The sequence below is a fragment of the Panthera pardus genome, unplaced genomic scaffold (genome assembly GCF_024362965.1).
Source record: "Panthera pardus isolate Hobbes unplaced genomic scaffold, ASM2436296v1 HiC_scaffold_6, whole genome shotgun sequence".
Lineage (NCBI taxonomy): Eukaryota > Metazoa > Chordata > Mammalia > Carnivora > Felidae > Panthera > Panthera pardus.
Window position 1 is genome coordinate 140204510 of NW_026526991.1, and position 18435 is coordinate 140222944.

Consider the following 18435-nt stretch of genomic DNA (forward strand, 5'->3'; position numbering starts at 1 on the left):
TATGGTTTCTTCTTCCTTACTAAACTTATTTTGTTTTTGCATCATTTTCCTGATTCTGTTGTCTGTGTTCTCTTGGATTTCACTGAATTTCTTTATTTTATTTTATTTTATTTTATTTTATTTAAGTTTATTTATTTTAAGAGTCAGGGAGAGCATGCACGTGGAGAGAGGGGAGAGGAGAGAGAGAGATTGAGAGAGAGAGAGAGAGAGAGAGAGAGAGAAAATATCTCAAGCATGCTCCACACCATCAGTTGGAGCCGGACGCGGGGCTCAAACTCACGAACTGTGAGATCATGACCTGAGCCGAAATCAAGGGTCGGCCACTTAGCTGACTGAGCCACCCAGGTGCCCCTCACTGAGTTTCTTTAAAAGATGATTATTTTGGACCCTTTGTCAGGCCATTTGTATGTCTCCTTTACATTGGAATCTGGCTGTGGATCTTGTGTGGTCCCTGGGAGCTCTGGGGACAGGGACGGCTGTGTCTCCTGCTGGGTCTCTGGGCGGGCACAGCTGCTTGTGGGCTGCTGGGAGGGGCTGAAGCCAAGTCACAGGCTTGTTTCAGAACCTGCTGTCAGCCTGAGGTTGGGTCGGCTGGCCTGTCTCCAGAGGCACTGACTGTGGGTATTTTCCAGGGGGGCCCTTGGCCAGCAGGCCTGCTCAGGGACTGTGGTAGAGAGTGGCAGGAGCCCACTTCTGGTGCCCTTATGGTACTTACAGTCTGACTGTGTTGGGCTTGCTCTAGGGACTCCTGGACTGCAGCCTGGGGGGCTGGAGCTGGGCCCACTTTGGGGCCCACAGCCAGGACCAAGGTGTTTGTGCTGATTACCCAGGACTCAGGTGGGCCAGGCTCCTCCTGGGGTCCTTAGCAATGATGCTGGTGACAGGCCCAAGCCGAACGGTGTGGTGGAATCCTCAAGGGGCAGAGCATTTCTGGGTCTGTAGCTGGGGCCTCTGGCAAGTCAGCTGCCTGGATGCAGAGCCTGCCTCCTCAAACGGCTCCGCTCAGCCTTGGACCGTACCCAGGTTTCACAGTCTCCTCCCTGGACGCCAGAGCTCCCATTGGGCACTGTTGTCCGAGGGTGGATGCCGAAGTGTTGCTGGTGGGGGGGACCTCCGGTTCCACCATCTTGCCTAGAAGCAGATGACCTCACGTGAAGACTGGAGCCATCAGAAGCACACTTTCCACCCTGACACCTGTACACCTCAGCCTCTGTCTGGGACCCTTTTCTGTGCTCTCAGGGTCTTCGTGGACCCTTTCTCTGCCATAGGAGGAGCCTTCCACATAGCGCTGTTCTCTCTCACGTTAGATGAGCCTGCCCTCTACACCCGGTCTTCCCCTAGCAGAACTCTCCAGAAGCATTGTCTGGGCCAGCTGCCTGTATGTGCTCGTGTCCCATGCCCTCTCAAGCCCCATCCAGGTAGACTGTTGCCCCAGGCTCATCAACAGCACTGTGACTGCCTTTATCCAGGCCTCCAGTGATGAACTCTGGCTTCTTCTGTCCCTTGACCTTGCCGTGTCCTGTGTTTCTTGCTGACTTCATGTCCCCTCCTTGGCCACACCCTCTCTGTTCTCCTTGGGAGATTGGCCTGCCCAGGGGTCGGTCCTAGACCACCGCTCTTCTGTATTCTTGGCTGAAGTCCCACCCTTACCTGGAATTGTCCCAAATGCTAGTTTATTCTCGATTATTGCACTGGCGTCCTAACCAGGCTTTTTTCTTCCCTCCTGTGCCTCACTGTCCGTCTTCAGTACAGACCGGAGACATCTCTCCAAGGTGAAAATTGTTTTCCTATCACATTTAGGTTAGAATCCTCATCTCCTTGCAGGAGCCCACAAGGCCCGCAGGCTCTGACTGCCACCTCCCGGCCTCTGTGGCCTCATCGTTTGCTCCCCTTGACTTGCCCAGACGTGCCGACCTCTCTGCAGGCGCCCAGTCCCGTGCTCTGGCGGCACCCCTGCTGGAGAACGCACTTCCCCCGATCCCCGCCAGGCCCACCGTCTCCTCCATTGGCCTCTGCTTTGTGCCACCGCTGCAGTGGCCGCCATGTCCGGAGCAGCCCGGGCAGTCTCTCCTCGTGCACGGGGGCGGTCTCCTTCATGTCTGACTCCACCTGATGCTACGTTCCATGTTGACTCATTCAGCTGCAGATCGCCTTTCCCGCTGGGAGCAGAGAGTTTGCGCTTACTTGTTCAGTAAATGCCCCACTTTGTCTTTACTGTTGTCAGTCTTTGACTTTTAAACTGGTGTCTCTTGTGGGAAAACTCCACGTACGTGAGTATGTGTGCAGATTTATGTAGAAGTATATGAAAACTGTTCTTAGTGTTTTGGTGCCTTTGATATCCTGGCCACCTAAAAATGGGGTCCTTGCCTGGAGTGCAGAGTCCTGGGGGAAGGGCAGGGGCGTCACCCCAGACTCCAGTGTGAAAATCCTGCTCTTGTGGTGTGCAGGTGCAGGGGTGCCAGGACCTCACCCTGCGTGCCAGCTCACCCCCTGGTCCGTGAGTGGTGCCTCATGGGACACGCGCTCAGACATTGTCCACTGTGCCATCCTCCATCTTTTTTTTTTTTTTAAATGTTTTTAATATTTATTTTTGAGAGACAGAGCGAGAGCAGGGGAGGGGCAGAGAGAGAGGGAGACACGGAATCCGAAGCAGGCTCCAGGCTCTGAGCCGTCAGCACAGGGCCCGACGCGGGGCTCGAACCCACGGACCGTGAGATCGTGACCTGAGCCGAAGTCGGACGCTTAACCGACTGAGCCACCCAGGCGCCCCACCATCCTCCATCTTAGAAGAAGTCGCCTCTAGAGGCTCGGGCCAGTCTGTCTCCTGTTGAGGGTCTGCTCACTTGGTATCCTCCAGTAGGATCTCTGGCCCAGAGGCTTCTTACTTGGAACTTTGCTTGGACATTAAAAAAATTTTTTTTTTAAATGTTTGTTTATTTCTGAGAGAGAGCGTGAGTGGGGGAGGTGCAGAGAGAGAGAGGGAGACACAGAATCTGAAGCAGGCTCCAGGCTCTGAGCTGTCAGCACAGAGCCCGATGCGGGGCCCGAACTTGTGAACTCATTAGATCATTACCTGAGCCGAAGTTGGATGTTCAACTGACTGAGCCACCCAGGTGCCCCATGCCTGCTTGGACATTTAAAAGCAGGTTCATAAGGCTCTAGTGTAGAGACTGCATCATCCTTATGGCCCGTGTGCTTGTAATCCCCAGCCTTTATCTTCCTGGCCTGTATTTGCCTTTTTCTTATTTTGATTCTTTTCTTTATATTTCATTTTGGTTTTAGTATCTGTGTTCTTGCAGTCTGCCTGAAAGGCCTTTTGAATTGAGACAAGGAATTAAATAATTTACACTTATTTTCAGGATGGTGGGGGGGGGAAAGACCTCTAAACTTTGCTGATAAATCTTACTGCTCATATTATTTTTTTTTTAATGTTGATTTATTTTGAAATGGGGAGGGGCAGAGAGAGAAGGAAAAAGAGAATCCCAAGCAGATGCCACGCTGCCAGCACAGAGCACAACGTGGGGCTTGAACTCAAGAACCACAAGATCATAATCTGAGCTGAAGTCAACAGTAGGATGCGTTATTAACCGACTGAACCACCCAGGCATCCCTCAGATTATTTTTGAAACTGTTGTTTTTGTTTGGGGGAGAGGGGGTTTTAAATTTTTTGCCTCTGATTTCTTTTTTTTTAGTAGGTAAAATAGCAAGTTTCTTACTATCAAGGCACAGTGTAGGTAAATTAACATGTACATTGAAATCATGAGAATTGCTGTGCAGAATCATCTGCTTGGCAAATTTTAAGGCTGTTTTCCTAAGTTGATCATTGCTTTTATGTAGGAGGAAATGAGTCTCAACCAGAAACCCAGGAGGACCCCCGAGAAGTACTCAAAAAGACATTGGAGTTCTGCTTGTCTAGGTAAGGACGCCGGTGGTTTTTCTCATCCCTGCTGTCTGGAGTGTTCTGTGCCGGTTTTTCTATACAGATGTGACACTGTGTACACACGAGGGGGTATGTCTGTTGGTATCTATGTCTGTGTATAGCTATTAATAGGAAGTAGAGAATGTGGAGTAGTCCTAGCCTTTGACACAGTGGAGAACCAAACATAATCATCTAGGCCGGTGTTCCACGCACGTCTGCATGGATCCATCGTGATGATCATTACCTGGGTTGCTTTTTGAAATTCAGAGTCCTGGGCACGCCCCCCCCCCCCCCCCCCCCCGCAAATCCCACAGAATCAGACTCTCAAGGCGGGGCCGTAGGTCATCGCCTCACAGAGACATTCTTCAGCACAGTGAAGTTTGAGAACAATTTGCTGTTAGTAGTCCTCATAGTCTGCCAAACTCTGCAGTAACAAAGCGTTCTGTATGTGTGCCACTCGTAGTTTTAGTTGTTCTTTCTCCTGAGTAATACCTTTTTTCTTGACAAATGAAGCAGAACCTTTAAAGTTCAAAGCGACAACCATACATACAAGAGGATGGGATTGGGTTAAGTGTAATTTTCTTTGAGCATGAAGATAACTGATGTGTCACATGTAAAGTTTCCCATCAGTGATAGTGATTTTTAAAGTGTTTTTCTGGGCCTGCTTTCGGACTTCAGAGCGTCTGATGGGGGCCCCGTAGACTGTGGGGCTGCACGGTGGGGAGAGGAGGGGTGGGGCCGGGTGGGGCCCCAGCTTTCCTTCCTTGCCCACCCCGCACCCTGCCTGAGGGCGTGCTCTGAGATGGAGAGCCAGGCCGTGAGCCTGGGCCGTGAGGCTGTGTGCTGGAGGAGCTGGGTCTGCGCCTTGCTCAAGCCCTGCTCTCGCCCCCCTGGGCCACCTGAGAGGTGGGGGTGGAGCAGCGGGTCCCTCCACGGGTCTGTGGCTGTGTGGCTTCGTGGATCTTAGAGATTGTCCTCAGCCTCTGCTGCGGAACCAGTGTGTCTGTGCTGAGAGGTTTTGAGCACTCCGTCCTGGTTATGGAGACTTACCAGAAGCTTGCATCATGGGCCAGACAGCAGCAAGTGGCTCACCTTCCCCTGAACTGCTGGTACCTGCAGCTTCCTTGGAGGGACCCCGTGGGTCATGTCATTGGTCACGTCTCCTTCTTTGTAACCTGGCTGCCACTGGGTCTGCAGCTCCTCTGGTACGTGTTCCAGACTGAACAGCGAGCACTCTGGGGACCAGCCTTTCCCGGCCTTTTCGTAGTTTTCTTAGGATTTTCATACCTAAAAAAGTGGGTTTGTGTCTTTAGTAAGCTACTCAAACACTTCTTAGAACAAAAATAAGCTATAAATATGTTTCCAAAGGCTTACCCTGTGATTGTAACTAGTGCAGTATACTTTTGTCCTCCCTGCCTCTCCAAATGTCTGTAAAAATTTTTACATAAGGTCAGAGAGATGGCAAGTGATGGAAGGGGTTTGAACTCCCATCTGACTCTGAAGGACTCCCATGCCACACTCCTGCTTCTTCCGAAGCTTGCTTTTAAAGGAAGGTTAATTCAAAGCTGTTGTCTTCTCTCTGCAGGGAGAACCTTGCTAGTGACATGTACCTTATATCGCAGATGGACAGTGATCAGTACGTGCCAATCACCACGGTAGCTAACCTGGACCACGTCAAGAAGCTCAGTACTGACATGAACTTGATTGTTGAAGTGCTGAGGTGTAAGTAAACGGCGGTCTGGGCTGGCTCACAAATGGTCTTGACGGCTGTGTGAGCTTGTACATCAATAGCCGTTGGGTGCAAGGTACTTGATGGTGACTGGGGTCTTCCTTCATGTTCCTGGCCTTGCTGAGTGGCTCGTGTGTGTGGCGAGGGCGTCGAGGGGCTCCATAACCCAACCCCCTGTGTAGTCCAGATCGTAGGTAGTGGGCGTGAGAGGGGCTAATGCGGAGGTTAATGACAGCTGTGATGTTAGTGAACCATAAAGTAGATAATGGTGTTCAGGGTAAAGTAGAATATGTTTTAATTAGCATTCTACCGACAAAGAGGGTTTCTTTAAATACTAACTTCCTGCTGAAATTTTGGTGAAATACTACTGTTTTTCTCTAAAAGGATGTTGTACGTGAAGTTGTTTTGTGGACATTTGGCGATATCAGAGGGAGGTTTAAACATTATATCCGAGGCCTGCAGGCCTTCAGGAAACGTGGATATTTCAGGTGTTGTCTGGCATGCCACAGGTGTGGTCACTGGTGTCCTGGTTTGCTTTGCAGATGAAGGCTTCTACAACCTGACATTTTGTTTCGTGTTTCTATAAAAACCACTTGACTGAGGTGTTGCTGACATACAGTGCGCTGCATGTATTTAAGGGTACAGTTGGGGCAGTTTGGAAGCAGGGAGATACGCATCAGTGAGACCGTCACTGCCCACGGTTCTCTTACGGCCTTTGTAATGCTTCCACCCCACGCTCCCATCCTCCCACCCAGGACGGCTTCACTGGGGATGAGTTTTAAATTAAGTGTACAGTACACTGAATATCTGTTTGAAATGGGCTTGTTTTTAATTACAAAAAGTCACTTTCTGTAACACGACTGCAGGCACCAGATGAATTCTTTCCGTACTCTCCCTTCTCAGGGCTGCTGGTCCTCAGTCATGGCAGAACTAAAACCCCGTTTTCCCGTGTCACCACTGTGACTTCCCATCACAGACACTTAGGCAGATGTGTTTACATACTCCCTGGCTTAGCTGGGTGGCTAACAGTCGGTGATGATTTTTTCTTGCGTGCATTTGACTTAATAGAAGAACAGAATGAGCATCTTACCTCCAAACTTAGTTGGAGGTAAAATTCTGTACTTTCTGCCCCTAGGAAAATGTCATAACGTCATGAAATTATTGGAGCAGGGAGTGAAGAAACTAGCAAACATCATCTATGAAGCTTGGATTCTGAAAATTGGAACCACTGTTTCCCAAGATAGCTATATGCTTTCCAGTGTCTCTTTGTCTTACGTTCAGAACAGGATTCCGCGGGAGTGCGTTTTGGTCCGACCTACGTGCAGAGGCCGGCGGCTTTCCTAACTAAAAGCTCGTGACCCTGTTAACGCTCTTTGCCTGTTATTTGGAATCCTAGATGTAGGTTTTTTTCTTTTTTTCCCCCAGGCATTCCTTGGAAGCCTGGCTGCCCCGTGGATCATTTCTAAGCTGGCGCATGCTGGCTAGGAGTCGTTCGTGCAGACCCTGAGGATGTTTAATTGCCCCGTGTGGTTGCCTCATGGAGCCGTTTCTCTCCGGGGACAGACAGCCCTGTCACCCTCTCCATGCCCCACCGCCTCCCCTTCCAGTACTGTATCGGCAGAGGGTCTTGAATTGTCACGTTACCGATGCATGTGCACATGTAATAACCTGACGAATAGAGTGTGCTTAGCGTGTTAGTTGTTGTTCTGAAGAGGGTGACGTAAATAAGCCTCTGTGAGCAGAGATCTCGGTTTAAATCTTACCCTATCCCCAAAATGCCCAAGATAAAGTTAGATCCACTGTAGACATTTTGAATATTTCCTACTATGACACCAGAACTCTAGTGTTGATTGAATTGCATAAATTCTGTTTTTATATCGTACTCTGCATGGTGTGTAGTGCATGGTACAGAAAGCTGGTTCAGATTTTTTTTTTTTATACTTCATGCAGTTGAAGTTGCTAATTTAAAAATAGACTCAGATATTTGTCACCAGAGCATGAAGAAATACATTGTGATAGAGCCACAACGTGGCCACTAGAACCAGTAAAGTGAACTGGGCCTGTGTTTTCAGTAAGAATCAGTGTTAAAGTTCTAATGCTGAATCTGCAAGCATATTTCAGATGTGGACAAGATGCTCCCGTGGATCCAAAGTTCAGGGGTGTGGAGAACAGAACTGTGTCTCCTCGGCTCAGAGGTGCAGGTGTGAGAGTGGACGTACCTGAGCGGGACTGACCCCTGGGTAAAGGGGCTTTTAAGGGGGCACATGGACTGGGATAGGACGGGTATGAGAGGCATGGAGAGGTTCGCCGGTCCCTGCTGCTGGTTTGGTTTTTACGGCTTTATTGAAGTAGAGTTTACGGACCTCAGATATGCATGCTTTAAGTGTACATTAGGGAAGCTGCACATCTTCTCTCTCACACACACACACTCTCTCACTCAACTGCCAGAATCAAGATGACGACCCTCCTGTTACCCCCGGGAGTTTCCTGCCCCCACAGACAACCACTCATTTGCTGTCGCTACAGACTAGTTTGCATTTTCTAAAAACTTTATGTAAATGGAATCAGTCATCCAATAGCATCCCCCAACCCCCCCCCCCCCCCCCCAGTCTGGCTTCTGACACTCAGCACGATTACTGCTGAGCCGTATTCCATGCAGTAGATAGAGCACATCTGGATTAGTCACCCCCCAGTCTGTGGGCTTGGTTATTCCTGGGTTGTGACTACAAGTAAATGCCTTGAGCACTGGTGTGAGAGTCTCCGTGCGGACTGAGGCTTCCGTCCGTCTTGGTCAGCAGCTGGACGTGTTGCAGCTTGTGAACTGTCGGCCCATTCCCAGGGTGGGAGGTGTGGGCCCTTGCTGCGCACAGGCACCTCTGTGCCCTGTGTTCTCGTGGCGCTCACCTCATCGTGGCTTTGGTTTCTGTCTCCCTGCTGCCTTGTGGCACCGGGCCATCTTTTTACCTGCTTGTTGGCCCTCTTTATGTCTTTGCTGAAGTGTCTGTTCACACGCCCCCTCCACCCACCACCTTCCTTATATCGGAGATTGGGTGGGGGTGGGGGGGTCATTTGAGATGTGTATTATCTGTGTTCCAGATAGAAGCTCAGATACATTCTCCTAGTCTCTAGCTTCTCATTTTTATTCTTCTAATAATAATAGTGTCTCTTGAAAAACAGTTTTGAATTTTTTGTGTAGTCCCTTGATTAATTTTTTTCTTTTATGGATCTTGCTCTTGGTGTTGTACCTAAGAAATCTGTGCTTAGTCCAAAGTCACAAAGGTTTCTCCCAGAAGCTTTACAGTTGTAGGGTTAGCATTTTTAGGTCATTTTTAGGTGTTCCATTTGAAGCTAATTTTTGTATGTGGTTCGAGGTAGGGATCTAAATTCTCTGCCCCTGCACATGTGGGTGTGCACTGTCCCCATGCCGTTTGCTGGAAGGACTCCCTTCTCCCCTGAGCTGTGCTTTGTGCGCTTGTTGGGATCATCTGTCCCTACACCCGGGGCCCTGTGTCCTTGATCTGCTTGTAGGTTTGAACACCGGCACCAGTGTCTTCATTGTTCTGGCTTTATAGGGAGTCTTAAAGTAGGTGCAAAATCTCCTAACTTTGTTTCGGCTCTTCGAAATGGTCTGCATTTCCATATGGCTTTTAGAATCCACATTTCAGTTTCAGAAAGGCCAGTTGGTATTTTTACTGGGATTGCGCTGAATCCATACATCAATTTGGGGAGAATTGACATCATAACAACAGTGAGTTTTACATTCCATGAACACAGAGTATCTCTCCATTTGTTTACAGTTTTAAGTTTTTTCTCTTGGTAATATTTTGTAGTTTTCAGTGTAGAGACTTCCATATCTTACCAGATTTATAACCGTTCCTGTTTTGGACACAATTTTAAATAATGTTTTAATTTCAATTTCCAATTGGAGCTAGTATGTAGATACACAATTCTTTTTTTTTTTTTTTTTAACTTTATTTATTTTGAGAGAGAGAGCGCATGTGGGAGGGGCAGAGACAGAGAATCTCAAGCAGACTGCGGGCTGTCAGCACAGAGCCTGACACAGGGCTTGAACTCCCAGACCATGAGATCATGACCTGAGCCAAAACCAAAAGTCGGACGCTCAACCGACTGAGCCACCCAGGCACCCCTGTAATTTATTTTTGTATATTGATCTTGCATACTACAAATTTGTTAAACTGTAATTCTAGTTGTTTTGGAGATTTTATCAGATTTTCTGCATAGAAATGAGCCTGTTGGCCTATGAATATATAGGCCTATGAATATAAAGAGTTTTCCCTCTTTATATCCATTCTGATATACTGATTCTTGCCTGACTGCCCTTGCTGGAACCTCTGGTACAGTGGTGACCAGGCATGGAGGGGACAGTGGTGTTGCTTTGTCCTGTCTTCAGTAAGTGTGATGCTAGATGCTGATTTTTCTTGAGTGAGGTTTCCCTTCCATTCCTAATTTGCTGAGTATTTTGGGGGGTAATGTTGGATTTTGCCAGATACTTTGTCTGTATATGTGAGGTAATTGTATGGCTTTTTATGTTTGTTTTTTACTCCATTAACGTGGTGAATTACATTGCTTAATTTTCGATTGCTTAATACACCAACCTTTCGTTACAGAGATAAATCCTGCTTGTCATGATTTATTACCATTTTTTAGATATTGTGGGATTCAATTTGGCAAAATTTGGTAAGAATTTTTAATCTGTATTCACAGGGGTATTGGTGCATAGTTTTCTTGCTTTTGATGTCTTTGTTTAGTTTATTGGAGAGCAGAGAACTTCTGGTTTCATGGGTTGAATTGGAGTGTGTTACCTTTGGTGTTTTGAAAGAGGTTGTCCTGTGGGATTGGTTTATGTTTTTCTTAAATATTTGATAGGATTCTCCAAGGACACTGTCTGGGCCTTGAGTTCTCTTTTAGATCCAGGCCTGTTCTGGTGACTGTCTTTTTAGGGTGTGCTTTGGTGGTGTGTATTGTTACGGATGTTTCTAGTTCACGTAAGTAGTCTAACTTATTAGTGTGAGCTTTTCATATTTCCTTATGATCCTTTTAAATATGAATAGAACCTGTAGTAAAGTCATTCTTCCATTCCTGATGTTGCTAACTTGAGCTCGTCGGGGTGGACAGCACTGGGCCCCGATTCTGATCGTACACAATACGGTTTCGTAGACATGACACCTTAAAAACAAAATATAACGAAAAGGAGTGCATGTAAGCACTGGTGAGGTCTGATTCAGGCCTGTCCCTGTGTGCACACCATTGCCCCAACACCAGCTTCCTTGTGTTGACGGTGGGTGTATCGTCCCTGGAAAAAGCTGGGTGAGGCACATGTGGCACCTTCTTGTGAGTTTAAAATAGAAAGTCATAATAGGACAGAAAATTATTTTATGATAGGGACTCGTGGAAATAGGAAGCCAGTTAACTCTGAGTTGTGATCTCCATTTAGTTGTTTTTCTTTAGAATCTGTGGTACAGGGTGTTAAATTTACTGTAGCTCTTAAAGGACTTTTTGAATTCCTATGTTCCTTTGTTTAGAGAACTGTAACATGCAGGACGGGTTTAAAAACTTCTGGTGGTTTGTGTCACAGTGACCCACTGTATGCGGGTTTCTTCGGTGCATTTAGTAAATATAATGTAGCACACTGCACAGGAGTGTTTATAACAGCGTACAAATGGTTAGGCAGCTTTAGTATTTGTGTTTTACCATTCATTCTTCTTCTCTTTGTAGCTTTACCTTTAGTCCAAGTGGACGAGAAGGGAGAAAAAGTAAGGCCAAATCAGAACCGCTGCATCGTGATACTGCGTGAAATCTCCGAGTCCACCCCTGTGGAAGTAAGTCCTCTCTCCTCCAAAGCACGCTTGCACGTTTTTTTGTGTGGGTTTTTTGTTTATTTTTGTGTATTTCTGTGTTTTGGGGGGGGGTATATTTTTAAGAATATGCACAGCGATGCTTTCTTCGCAGGACCTACACGCTGATAGTGTCCCAGAACTCCACCGCGTACTTCACGCTACACAGTACAGGAGAGTTGGTAACTCACTATTTAGAAGTTAAAAGTGAGAAAGGTTTAAATACTCGTTAAAAATAATAAACCCACAAGTTAAGACAAGGAACAGGTTTTTATGTTAAATAAGTTTTCAGGACAAGCATCTCCACGACGAGAGGGGAACTCGGAATTGTTGAGAGAATGTGCGGTAACGAGTGCCTGGACCGGCCGGCTGGCCTGCCCACATCAGGGCTGATGCTGGCACAGGGGGAGGCAGGCACGTCCCTTCCGTGGAAACGGGGCCTGGAGATCAAAACTTGAGTAGTACCGACTTAGGCAGTAATTTTAGGAAACTACAGTATTTGATAGCTTAAGAGTCCTGAAGAGTGACGTGCTGTCACTGCTTTGCTGGAAAATGTGTTACTCGTGCAGATGCTCATGCTGGGCGCGTTGTGTAAACCCTGCAGGCCAGTGGAACCCGCTGGCCACACCCGGGACGATGAAAAGCCGTGAGGTGGGGCTCTAACAGAGGCGGCTCTTGGCCTGGTTAGAGCGTGCCGGCTGGCTGCTGTGCGGACACTTCAAGACCCAGGAAGTTTTCTTTGTTAGTCCTGGGTCTTCCATGAGTTAGGCCTGGGTCATTCATGCTGTGGACATTCTCTACCTTCTCCGTAGGGAAGATAGATTAGTGTACGTGCAGGCTTAGGAAGGACAGTTCCTGGTGGAGTGTAACAAAGGTGAGAGTTCTAACAAATCTCTGATAGGATTAAAAAATCACACCTTCTTGCGTATGGCACTGTTCTAGCAGGGTTTACTTTCTGTTCAACTGAGGCTCGTTTTTACTCATTCTGTATTATAGTATGTGAAGAAAAAGAAATTGCATTGAATTTTTGGTCCTCTTTTTAAGGTTCCAAATATGAAGGATCATCCTGTTTCTTCCTGCCAGTTTGGGTGCCTGTATTAACTCACAATAGTATTTAAGACATAAGTCCTGTAAGATACTTGTAAAGACTCTAACCAAGAAGAATTTTCTACTTTTCACTGCGGACACTGATCGTGGTGTATTTATATTATTCCAAACAGCATATCCTACACGTGTTGTAAAACTTGAACCATGGAAATTTTAAGAGAGAAGGCTCAGAGGAAACTATGATAAATTAAACGTTGACCAAGTAAAGAAACGGGGACAGATGTGGTCATGCGAAGCCGAGTGAGAGGACAGGAGGCCGCCCCGAGCACAGGTGGCAGAGAGCCCCTCTTGGGGGCCGGTGGCCAGCAGTCTTCGGAAAGCAGCCATGTGCTTGTTGGTGCTCAGAAAAGTTTTTAAATTATAGTTGATTTGGGCGATGAACTGTCTTTTATCAGATGGCCCTGTTTTCCCTGGCAGTATTTTGCTCTGGAATCGACTTTGGTGTTAACATAGCCGCTGCAGCTTTGTTGTGTTACTGTAGGCACAGCGCATCGTCTTTGTGTTAACGTAGCCCGTCCGTGTCTTCATGGTTAGCGGGCACTTCTTGTGACCCTCCCACAGTTGGGTCGCGCCTTCCTTACCCCGGAGATCTCTGCTTCTGAGTGCGGAGCTGGCGCCATTATCCTGGAAGTGACTGACTGTGTGATTGGGTTGAAATCTAGCATCTTGCTGCTTGTTTTCTTTGTCTATACTGTTCTTGTTTTCTTGCCTCCCTTTGTTTTGGGTTAACGTGGTTTTTATCTCCCTTTTTGGCTTATTAGATATAACTCTTTGTTTTGTTTTAGTGGCGGCTTTTACGGTTCGTAGTCGACACCTAAGTGTATCAGCATCTGCCTTTACTTAATATAGTACCACTTGTTCACCTTTCTGGGATGGTCCCCCACTTCTCACGCCCGTCTGTGCTCAGAAATTCTGTGTAGTCCTAAACCACATAGTGCTTTGTTGTTGTGCTTGCTTTAAACGAGTCAGTTTTCTTTTGAAGAGATTAAAAATAAGAAAGATGTGTTTCATATTTATCCACCATGTACCATTTACAGTGCTTTTCATCCCATGTCTAGATCTAGACTTCCTTTTAGCTTCCTTTCTGCCTGGGTATTCCTTTAGTTCTTGGGATGCAGGTCTCCTGGTAGTGAGTTTTTTCAGCTTTTGTGTGTTTGAGAAAACGTCTATTTTACTGTCCTTTATAAAAGATATTTTCTCTGGGTGTAGAATCCAGGATTGACAAGATTGTTTATCCTTCCTGCGTTTTGAAGATGTTCTTCTGTGTTCTGGTGTGCGTTGTTTCTGAGGATGGGTCCTTCATTTTTGTCTCCATTCCTCTGTATGTAGTGACTGTTCTTTTTTCTTACTGCCTTGAAGATTTTAGGCAATTTGATTGTGATACACCTTGATGTAGCTGGTAAGTTTCTTGTACTTGAAGTGTCCTGAGCTATTATTTCTTCAAATAGTTTTTCTCTTCTCCCTTCTTTTTTTTTTTTTTTTTTTTCCAAAGTTCTAACTAACCATTAATCCTACTTAGTGCATTTTTCATTCCAGAAGTTCATTTTGGGTCTTTATTTCTTTCTTCTTCCATATCTCTATTGAACATGTTCAGTCTTTACTTTTGTGAATATAGAATATATGTCTAACAACTATTTTAATATCCTTGCCTTTTAATTCTGTCATCTGTATCAGTTCGGGGTCTAATTTGATGGACTTCCCTCCCTTAGGTCATATTTTCTCATTTCTTTGTGTATCTGGTGAATTTTGAATGGAGGCCAGGCATTTGGATTTTGTGTTATTGGGTCCTGAATGTCTTTGCATTCTTCCCCTGTAGTCATTTTTGAGCTTTGTTTGAGGTTCAATTTGACCCTTTAGGCATATTGTTAGGTGGGAGCCAGGCTGCCTTCACTCCAGGCCGGTTCTTCGTTCTTCCGCACACTGCAGCCGGGCCCTTCTGTGTGCACTGCCTGAGGTCCTGTGAGTTGGGAGTTTTTCCCACTGTGTCTGGTGGGGAGACACTCCCCCACCCCCGTCCCGGCAAGCTCTGCTGCTGTTCCCTCTGGTCACTTCAGGGGCTGTTGATGCACACCGAGCCCCACTGAGAGCCCTGGACTCGTGGGGATGGGTCAGCGCTCACCTCCTGGCACTGAATTGTGGGGTCTCCATGGGGACTCCGGGCCCAAGCTGGGCACTCGCGGGCTCATCTGCCCTGTATGGCCTGAGCTCTGCTTTCTGAAACTGTCTTTTCCTACATTTTGTCTTTGGTTTTGGGGAGCATAAATCTGGCCCGTCTTGGCCAAAACCAAAAGTTCAGCTAATGTTTAAATTTCTCAGGTTACCACCCTCCTTCCCCAGGTGTGTAGTTACCAGCTCTCTAGTGCAGTGCAGCGATGTCAGCACGTTAATTTACCTTAAAGGGACCTTGGTCCTAAGAAAAGCACCTGGTACGTAGTGGATTTACTTTCTGTGGCAGTGGGGACCTGATTCTGGAAGCCACACTCAGCACCTCTGCTCTTCTGGAAGAGGTTTACTAGCCATCAGTATGTTGGACTCTGTGTCTAAGAATCTGTCCTCCAGTGTCCATACCGTTTCTATTTGGTAAGGACAGATGCGGCGTAGCCGAGAATTAATTTCTGCCTCTCTGTCCCTGTAGGAAGTAGAAGCACTGTTCAAAGGAGACAATTTACCGAAATTCATAAACTGTGAATTTGCCTATAATGATAATTGGTTTATTACATTTGAAACAGAAGCTGATGCACAGCAGGTAAGTCCTTCCCACCGCTGTTGAAGCCCAGCGTTACCAGTACTTAATACTTAACCTAAGTTGTACATAGGGGGCCTGACTGTGGGTGTTGAGATTACTGTTGCATTGTGGCGCTAAGTTTGATGATATAAAGTGCAGGAGAAATCATGTTGTAGAAACTGAAATAGGTGTGTTTGTGCAGATAGTTTTTGTAGCAATATGTAAAACGTATGACGTTATTTCTTAAGGACATGTAAGATGAGCAGCATGTGAAAATGAGTTCTTTTCTTTTATGTTTTCTTTTCTCCGGCGGAGAAAAGTTTTAATACTTGGAAAGTGTTTTGGGAAATTGGAACACCACCTTAACTTTCACCAGGTGTCCCTGTGTGTCGTAAGACAGTTGAAACGGCCCTGCGGCCCTCTGGGAGGAGAGGCAGGGAGTTATGATGGTCTCTCTGCCCTTCAAGGAGGAGTCTTGCTGGGGGAAACGTTAACGTGCTTAAAGGGATTGCCAGTACGGGTGGCTCTTGAACAGCGTGGAGGTTAGGGATGCCGACCCGCATGGTGGGGAGTCCACGTGTAATGATTGATTCTCCGAAGTGTGAACTGTTGCTAGTCTACTGTTGGGCTGCCTGAAGTCTTCCTGATAACATAAACAATTGACTAACTCCTACCTTGTCTCTTATATACTGTGTTCTTAGAATAAAATAAGCTGGAGAAAATACTGCTAAGAAAATCATAAGTAGGAGAAAATGCATTTGTAGTACTGTCCTGTAGTTCTCGACAGTCTGCATGTGGGTGGCCCTTTGTGGTTCAAACCCGTGTTTGAGGGTCAGCTGTGTATATTACGTGTTACGTGACATGAATGCAGTGAAGTTCAGAAGAGAGAAACCTGAAGGATGGGTGTTAATGGGCTGGAAGGGAAAGGACAGAGGAGGAGCTGGGCAGTTGGAGACAGGTAGGAGCTGTGAGCGCGGCAGGTGCGAGCTGTCCTCACCAGGAGGGCGCGTGCGACGGGCCCAGGTCAGATCAGGTGGCTCAGAGCCTTAAGGAGTGCACTTGGGAGAAGAATAAGGAGCCACGTAGGCAGGGACTTCGGAATATTGCAATCTCAGTGTTTTCTTCTCCTGAACTGTGTAATTCCATTTTCAGATTGGGGTTATGACTGGGGACTTGGTATCCATTGTTACCTGCAGGTCAGGACCCTTGGCTGGTGGCCTGTGGGAGGAGGCTCTACGGTGTCTGTTAGTCCTGCTCGAATCGTGGTCACATGTTGAGCATGAGACTGTTTGCTGGAGGCTCCCTCACTCTTAGAGGTTCTTTTAAGGAACCATTGACCCCAGAGTAGGTTAAGATTCCCCATTCTAGGTTCTGTCCGTCGTATTTTGATGACCCCATTCCTTAGCTCAGGTAGTGAGTTACCTGCCAGTTCCTTGTGTTTCTAAGATGAATAACACAGTGGTATTGTGGATGGTTTTGCCCTCAGGCTTACAAATATCTTCGAGAAGAAGTCAAGACTTTTCAAGGAAAACCAATTAAGGTAAGCAAGACCACTCGTTAGACTCTCCGTATTTGCAAATCACTTCTTCAGTATTCTCACAGACACTTCTGTGTCTTCACACAGGCACGGATAAAAGCAAAGGCAATAGCTATAAACACATTTTTGCCAAAGAATGGATTTAGACCTCTGGACATGAGCCTTTACGCGCAGCAACGCTACACAGCCTCCTTTTACTTACCTCCGGTCTACAGCCCTCAGCAGCAGTTCCCCCTGTACAGCCTGATTGCTCCCCAGACGTGGTCGGCCACACACAGCTATCTTGATCCGCCGCTGGTGAGTCCTGCGGTGTTTGGAGCTTATGCAGCCGGAGGTTCTGCGGTGGGCACTGCACCAGGTGCTCAGAAGGGTGGGGCCCCGGGCCTCTAGGGGAACCGGACGGGTCTACAGTCTGCCGTGGTGAAACGGACCCTCGGGTCCTGTGGCAGACCTCAATTTAATCGGGAGATCAGTGTGCCGCTGTGTACACTGAAAAAGTTGAAGGCTCCAATCTTGATTCTTGGCGGGGTCCACCTGCCTTCCTGTGTAGCAGCACCTTCCTAAGCCGTGTAGTTCCAGTAAAACACAAAACGTGATCCGAGCTTTGGGATGACGGGGTTACTTCTGAGCACAGGGGGTGCCAGGGGAGACACTTTTAAGGACTCACAGATGTTTTAACAGGCTTCTAACAGTGGAGGACAAGGAGACCTATAGCTTTATTCTTCCCACCAGCCCCAGACTGACTGGCCTGTGTAGTGGGTCCAGGTGGTTTTCCCCAGCTGTGTCGCTGGAGAGCTTAGAGAGGTCAGGCGGGCCCCAGCTGGGCATGGGACAGAATCAGGACTGTGATCAGCCCCGGTCGTTGGGCTCCCACCATGGACAGTGGGGATGGGCTGATGGACAGGCCCTCCTTGCATGAGGCCGCAGGGCAGGTGTCGGTGGGGCCAGAGACAGGGAAGGGCACAACGTGTGGAAGGTTGTATTTGGGAAGCCTCGAGGGTGTGACTATGGACTGAGCTGGGGAAAGCTGTGTGGGGCTGGGGTCACGTGGGGGACGCGGCAGAGGCCTGTGAGCCAGGCCCCACCATGTGGGGACGTCACGTGGGGCTCTTGTTAGAGAGGAGCAGCAACTCAGGTGGGGTTGGGGGTGTCCGTGCCTGTCGCACACGTGCAGATGAGCGTCCCTAAGAGCACGCAGCCTGGGAAAAACCATGGTGTCAGGCAGGCGGGCGGGAACTGGGAAAACGGGACCTGGACAGAATACTGTGAAGCTTACAGTGGGGGCTTACCTGGTGTGATGTCCTCTCTGCTGAGCTCATCAGGAGGTGGAAGGAAGGGGGCTGTAGGAGAGCCAGTGGGTGTGCGGGGGCACCGGGCGGCTGGCGTGCTGGGTGTCTCTGAGCTGAAATGGAGGCTGAGGCAGGGAGCTCAGAGGGGAAGCCAGGCTGTGTGGCGTCTCTGGTGTGTCCTGAGGCCGCGTACTCTGTGCCTGTGGCTTGTGGGGCCACAGGAGTAGGGAGAGGTGGTCATGGGCACCATCAGGGCCTGAGGTCTGGAGACACT

At 47.8% G+C, this 18435-nt stretch overlaps 1 protein-coding gene across 3 annotated transcripts in view; it reads left to right on the forward strand.

Moving 5' to 3' along the window:
- The window catches only part of LARP4B (La ribonucleoprotein 4B), a 92434-nt gene that overhangs the window by 51309 nt on the left and 22690 nt on the right, over nt 1-18435 (forward strand). For all 3 annotated transcript variants that reach the window (XM_053895774.1, XM_019460921.2, XM_019460920.2), the window contains exons 6-11: nt 3838-3916; nt 5505-5641; nt 11385-11488; nt 15246-15356; nt 16822-16875; nt 16960-17169. In XM_053895774.1, coding sequence (XP_053751749.1) covers nt 3838-3916; nt 5505-5641; nt 11385-11488; nt 15246-15356; nt 16822-16875; nt 16960-17169 — 695 coding nt within the window. The remainder of the gene's footprint in view (nt 1-3837; nt 3917-5504; nt 5642-11384; nt 11489-15245; nt 15357-16821; nt 16876-16959; nt 17170-18435) is intronic.